Consider the following 7277-nt stretch of genomic DNA (forward strand, 5'->3'; position numbering starts at 1 on the left):
ACATAAAAATAAGGCTATATGTATAATATTTTTGCTCACTTTTGTATGAAAGACTGTTCATATGAAAATATTGCTATAATTTGCAACGTGTATAATGTTCTCGAACAATCGACGTACGTTTATAGTTATTTTTAGTGTTGATAATATTTCACTAATACGATACGAGTGGTCATAAAAATTGCAGACAGTAAAAATATTTCTGCGCAGTGTGAAACAAACTTTGCAGCGATCAGTTTCAGTTTTTTCAGGAAGTTTAAAAAGTGTGATTGTTTGTAATTATATTCGATTGTTGAAGTACATACACAAACATAGAGTATTTGGTAAATACTTATTTATTTATAGTTTATTTTAATGTGGTCGCATTGACTATATTGTCATTTGTGATCACGTTTTTTATTATTATCCGTTATTTTTAAAGGGTTATGTGAAAAACAATGGTATTTGTTTTAAATTTTCTTTTTACTAATCTGCATTGCAATACTCATATATCAAATAATTGAAAATGATATTCGATGTCATTAGAGACATTTTTTATAGTTATTTGTTACTATTTTAAATTATAGTGAGCAAGACAATGTGTTCATATATAGTCATAATTTTTATTAAAAGCATTTATAGTACTTGGTAATATATGTATATAACGTGACAGATGTGATTTTATAACAATTTTTACAAATTAGGGTTTCAGAAAGTAAAAGTTTCTTTTATTCACTATGAACTACATAACGTTATTAATGACAGTTGTTCCACTCTCAATCCTGTGTAATATCATTTGACAATATGGGGTGTTTACATTGAAATGGCTGTCTCATAAACTTCATATTTGCGATCGCAAAGTACAATAAAGAATTTTGTAAGTGATGATAATTATATTTTATTACGTTAAACGTGCATTCTATTTCAGTTCGCTTTTAAATTATAAAGCCCCTGCTTATTAACATTTTCCAATGAATCGTTTGATGTAACTCACATCAAACATGCATAATTTTTCAGTCAAATGCGTGCTAAAAGTTGGAATGCGAAGCGATATTTTAAGTTTCAGGCGATTTTGTAGAAAATTAATTTTTAAAAAGCAACGGCGAACCGTAAGATGATAGATTCGATTAAAATCCATATAGCGGCTAAAGAAAGGTTTAACCGTTAACATGGAACTAAAATATTCCTAGCAGTGAAATCGCGAATTCTTGAATTCCTCGGCAGCTATCGCTGGAAGCTTGCACTTCGATGCACTTGCTCGTATGGACGCGGCGTGCACCCACGAATATTGCTAACCTCGTGGGAGTTAAATCGAGACAAGCTCTAAAAAAAGATATTAAACAACGTTTCACGTTTTCTGTCCAGTTGAAACGCATTCATCTATAAAAAAAACAGAGAGAGAGAGAGAGAGAGAGAGAGAGAGAGAGAGAGAGAGAGAGAGAGAGAGAGAGAGAGAGAGAGAGAGAGAGAGAGAGAGAGAGAGAGAGAGAGAGAGAGAGAGAGAGAGAGAGAGAGAGATTCTCTGTGGAAAAAGGCTGCGGTGAATCGATTGTATACACGACCGTGCGATTTTATTTCCGGAAACTTACGGTCGAACGTCGAGCTGGTGAGGAACACCGGAATTTGACAATCGCGCTGGAAATATGTCCGGCGACGGCGACAGTTCGGTCACCGTTAATCGATGCCTATTGTTCCCCGCTAACGGCGATAATGCGAAAATATCATTTACTGGCTCTCACTTCGTGCAACGCGGTCGATTCAGCCAGCGAAACCGTGCAAAGGAAGTCGATCTCCCATTCGCATCCTCTGCGTTCGAGCTGAGTGTTTCGGCACGCTTCGCGACGCTCCGCGACCATAAAGAATTATGCATTTTTCTGAACCTTGGCTAATTCAAGAAATTACGTTCCCCTAAGGAACAATCTCATGTAAACGCTGCAAAATTTGATCAAAACTTAGTTTTCCAATGGCACAACTTACGATATAATTGATTAGGTACTCTTTCGTCATATAGAACAATTTTTCTGCTCCATAATAATCAATTTATTTAAAAAATTGACAAAACAGTGAATACTTAAATTGCATTTCGGTAGTTTTTTAATTAAAAAAGTATAACAAATTCAATGTAAAAATATAATTTTGCACTAATGTCGATATGTTTACTTCACCTCTCGTATCAGAAGAATAACAATCGAATCGTAGATAACTAAATAATAAGTAATACATAACGTATTACATAACTAAATGAAAACTGGAGATAAACCTTAAAGATCAGCTCTTCACCTTAAAATCTATAATAAAGCTGTAGACTATAATTTCTACATCAAAAGGATTCATTACATTTGTATTCTAATACCTATCGGATATTGCACCAGCCTAATACGATGAAGAAAAATCAATTTTTTGACCCGTCTACATGAGACTGACTCCTCAAAATCATAGATATCCTTAAATCGCAGCGCGAGGCATATCGTGTCCCAGAGATTTTGTAGCCCTCGCAAAATGGCGTGCGTAATCTCATCGCGCGTAAAATGTCGGGAACAAAACCCGATTACAATTCTGTGCGGCCGTATTTCAGCAAATCGAAACGCTCTATCGGGCGACAAAAATAGAGGCTGCCAATATTTCCTCAACGAAATTCTATTTCATTCTCGCGCGTATTTACACCGGGAAAAAAGGCGTAATGGTAAAAAGTATTATCGGTAGGATGAATTTTAAATAGCGCAGGGGAACAAATCGATCGCTTCGCGCGCAATATGTAGTTTTCAATTTACGCTGTGATATTGAAATACGCTGATACAGTGAAAAATGTTACACTACGTAATCTGGATGATCTGTGCCAGTAGAGTTCTGTTAGAGGAAAATATATTTTCAGATTTCCATTTTTAGGAAAGGATAAATAGGTTAGGAAAATTAGGTTCGTTAAAACGGTCAGAAAAATTTTTCTGGGTCTATTTCGTAATAATTTAATAAAAGTATGATATGTGTAAACATAAACTTTATTGAAATTATTTATATTCAGAAGTGTATTTGAAACAGAATAAATAAAATGTTTCAAGACAAAATCCAAATATTTTCAATATATTTCAATTGTCATCTTGAGAAGTCACTGTATGAAATAAAGTATTTCATTTTCAAAGTTATATACGTACTTAAAAATAAATAGGATTATTTACTATTTATTATTTAAAATAGTATTTTACCCAGCTCTGATCAGTAAATTGCATTTATTACTTCGTAATTGTGGTATTAATGGTAGCTAGATGATGCCTTTGAAATGCTGAATCAAAATGGAACCACACCCGGTCATCCAATTGTTAAAATATTTCTTATAAAAATTGTTTTGACTTATTATCGAGTAAACTAACTCTTGCAATGTCTGAAATATATTCAAGTTGTTTGGCGCAATTTTAAAGAAATTATTCCTTTTGAAAGCTGAATACTTTTGCCAGACACTGTATGTACGTACTCGCTCGCAAACGAACTCGCCGGCGAGCGAGCGAGTCCCTGCGACCCACCGTGAATATCAACTACATACACTGCCAGCTAGAAAACTCGCTTACTCGTTTGCTCCGTGTTTTGTTCGATTCCGATTGTTTTCTGCATCAGAGTTTTGTGTACCGACCGGTTTCCTCACTTTATGTATATTACACGAAGCGATTTTAATGGCTAGAGAGCCATCAACTCCCAACTCGCTTTGGTTGCTCACTGGCCGGTTTACTATCCCTATTGATTACATTGAGCGGATTTAATAGCCGCGAGTGATTTCATCCGTGAGCAGCAAATACACTAACTGCGTGTAATCGACGCTTAACAATATGCGAAACAACCTAAGGGATGTACCAACAGGGGAAGTTCGGCAACTCGAAAAATTCAAAACAATTTGAAATTTTGTACATGTGTAGTTTACGCGACCCCAATAACGGAACAATTTTTCTTTTTGAAAAATCGCCTCGGGGGTGAAAACACGCTTACGAAAAAAATCTCAACTTTTTACATCATGAAGATTTCAAAAACTGCAGGACCGTGTAGACGTACCATTACTTCGAAAAAATTTTGAGAATTAATTAATTTGGCAGCGTTCATATATGTTCTTATATGAGACCCCCCCTCCCCCTCCCTCTAAAGATTTTATCAGAACACTTTCTAGCCCCATTGAGTTTAAACTAAACACATAATTCTCAAAAAATTTCAATCGCAACGAACATTAGAATAAATGATAAATATTAAAATAACTTTTGTACTCTCAAATTTAGAGTTGGAAAAGAATTAGCATACATAATCAAATTTATAAATATGCAAATGGTTGCCCTTCGGGTGGTCTCTCATGGAAATTTTGTACGCTAATGACTTCGTTCGCTCCCATATATCAATCACTCTAGTCGGGGGCAATTACGAGAGTGTATTGGAAATAATTCTGCAAGTTTCATTAAACGAATTAGTACAAAATTTCCGCTGTTTACTTGTCAGCCTTCATATTTCCGAATATTTCACAGTTTTTCGAAGCTTTTGAATAATTAGGAATTAAGGATAGATTTATACAGTGAAAGTGAAGTATAAGCACAACAATTTTGATCTCAAAATTATTGTAATGAGATGTGAAGGAAAAAATGTGAATAAGTTTTTGTTTGATCTGTAGGCTTGATAAACAAATTTTTAATGATCTGCAGATTTGTTATGAAAATTTTATCTGACCTGTAGATTTGTTACAAAAATTCATGATTTCTAAATGAGGATAAGTTTCAAATTTGGTCGCACATCATTTTTCTTAATAAAGTGTGTTGCAGATCGAATGTTTGCAGGGGCGTAGTACAGCATTCTTTTGAAAGATACCAAATATGGATGGAGCACACAAACGTAGTAAGTTTCTATTATTTTTAGTACAATTTTGTTAAATTATTTATCGCAACAAATTTCGATACTAGGAAATAAAAAGCCACGAAATATGGAACCAGAATATAGAACGGAAAATACAACTAAACCAGAAAATACAACGGAAAATACAACTGAATCAGAAAATACAACGGAAAATACAACTGAACCAGAAGATACAACAGAACTAGAGGATACAATCGAACCGGAAAATACAACTGAAAATACAACCGAACCAGAAAAAGAAATAATATCACAAACTCCTGAGAAAAACTTGATGTACTATTTTAACAGATTTAGGTACTATCATTACGTCGTCGCAGAAAAAGTGGAAACTGCAATCGGAGTTTTATGTCTTATGATAATAAAAGTATACTTTTTCTTGACTGGTCAACAACAGTTTGCCTTGGAGCCTGACGGGTCATTGAACACAATGAATATGGACATGATTGATGATGATGATTATTAATGCAGAAGAAGTTTTTTTCTGATTGTCAACATTTACTGAAGAATAAAACATTAAAAATTAATGTACTTTGAATGCTTTATTTCAATTCCATAGGATACTTTTAGAATATTAAAATTTTAACATATAAGGTAAGACAGTTTTTAATTTCAACTTAGTTTTTGCGTTAGGTTGTATTTTAAATACAAAAACATCTGTTTTATGTTAGTAACTTTTAGAAGGATTTACGAAACTAAATAATAAGACTTCATTAAATATTATATGCTTATAAGTTAAAGTTTATGGTTAAACTTTGCCTCAGGAAACCAGCAATTTTTAACTTTTGTTTATACAATCCTGTAGATTTTGGCGAGAAAATGCCGAAAGTCAAAGTTTCAATCGTAGGAGATCACTAGTTTAAAAATTATACGTGTGTAAAGATGTGCGATTTTTAGTGTTTTTGTAAGGCAAAGGCGCCGCCATGTTGGTATGTAGTGATCGTCGCGCGTCGCTTAACGAGCGGAGCCGCTAGATACCGAGTTGATGGATTTTACAGTGGAAGATCTATCTGTTTGGTCAGCAACTATTGCGGTGTGGTTCCACCGTTGGAAATCCGATTATAGTTCGGGAACAAAATATTGTGTTGGTTCATGTTAGGCTCTTTGGGGGTTTGGGCATGGGGGGGCCATGCTAGAGATTAAGAATTGCAAGTTATATTTACAACTTTATTTTCATTTGAGTGTGCGGACAAAGACGAGGTATACCTCGTCTGTGGTGCGGAGAAGTTATTTTCACTCAAAGATCGGTGCTCTACGTTATCGGCAGTACCGGGTACTTGTGGTGCCATCTAGCGGCTCAGTACGTTCAGCGACGTTCTACGGTCACCGTATCCGATGAAAAAATTATTTGAATGGCTTTCTTTATTTATTGTCTTAATAACTTAATATCCAGCAGAGTACCGATGGTGAAATTCAATGACATTTCCTTTTATTATAAAGACTTTTACTCATTGCAAAAGATGACGTAAATTGTTTAAGTAATAAAAATTTGTTTGTTTAAACAATCGTTTAAGTAATAAAAATGTACTGGTTCAAACACTTGTTTCAATAATAAAAATTTATTTGTTTAAACAATTGTTTAAATAATACAAATTTATTTATTTAACCAGCCGTTTAAGTAATAAAAATGTATTGGTTTAAATATTTGTTTCAATAGTAAAAATTTATTTGTTTAAACAATCGTTTAAGTAATAAAAATGTATCGGTTTAAAGATCTGTTTAAATAATAAAAATTCATTTATTAAACAGTCATTTAAATAATAAACATTTACCTATGTAAACATCTGTTTAAATAATACAAATCTATTTGCTTAAACAATCGTTTAAATAATAAACACGTATGTGTTTAAACATTCGTTTAAATAATAAAAATTCATTTGTTTAAACTATTGTTTAATTAATAAATAGTGTTCGAATATTAATGAGAGTCACTATACCATAGTACGTACTTGCATATTACGACGTAAGTATTACGACTTGGCAACGTCGCGCGGTCTTTCATCCGAACTTCGAATACAATTTCGAATAAAAGATACATTTGATTTTCATTTATTCCTCATGCTCGTCTCGAATAAAAAATCGAATAAATCATCTTCCCTACATCGAGTATTCGAATAAATCTCAAGGCCACGCAGAAAATCGTACGTCGAAAATCAAAGATACATTCTGAGTTGCGAGTATCTGCCGAAATTCACCGTCGAGTACATGGGGGCGCTGCCACAAACTCTCGAATAAAAGTCAAAGATACTTTGCAACTCATCAGCTGTATCTTCTATCTTGTAATAAATTCTCTCAAATAAAAAATCTCGCCGCTAGAGGCGTCGAATACGCATAGCCGTTACTTCGCGATTCGGATGACCCACGGACGACAAATGAAAATCGTGAAAAGTATCCGACTGATAAACTGTGGTAAATATGTATCCGAGAGA

The 7277-nt window shown here is 33.9% G+C and overlaps 1 protein-coding gene across 5 annotated transcripts; it reads left to right on the forward strand.

The window, feature by feature from the left end:
* The first annotated feature begins 205 nt into the window (after window positions 1-205).
* On the forward strand, window positions 206-5377 carry LOC143364111 (uncharacterized). Of its 5 annotated transcripts, XM_076804625.1 has the most exons (5): window positions 206-320; window positions 742-853; window positions 4751-4833; window positions 4899-5145; window positions 5246-5377. In XM_076804625.1, exons 3-5 carry the CDS (start codon window positions 4812-4814, stop codon window positions 5271-5273), a joined length of 297 nt encoding a protein of 98 aa, XP_076660740.1. In that variant the 5' UTR covers window positions 206-320; window positions 742-853; window positions 4751-4811; the 3' UTR covers window positions 5274-5377. The 5 variants fall into 5 exon arrangements, with proteins under 5 accessions (XP_076660740.1, XP_076660729.1, XP_076660737.1 ...); XM_076804614.1 differs by having other exon boundaries at window positions 4899-5377; XM_076804622.1 differs by having other exon boundaries at window positions 4929-5377.
* The last annotated feature ends 1900 nt before the right edge of the window (window positions 5378-7277 follow it).

The sequence above is a fragment of the Halictus rubicundus genome, chromosome 2 (genome assembly GCF_050948215.1).
Source record: "Halictus rubicundus isolate RS-2024b chromosome 2, iyHalRubi1_principal, whole genome shotgun sequence".
Lineage (NCBI taxonomy): Eukaryota > Metazoa > Arthropoda > Insecta > Hymenoptera > Halictidae > Halictus > Halictus rubicundus.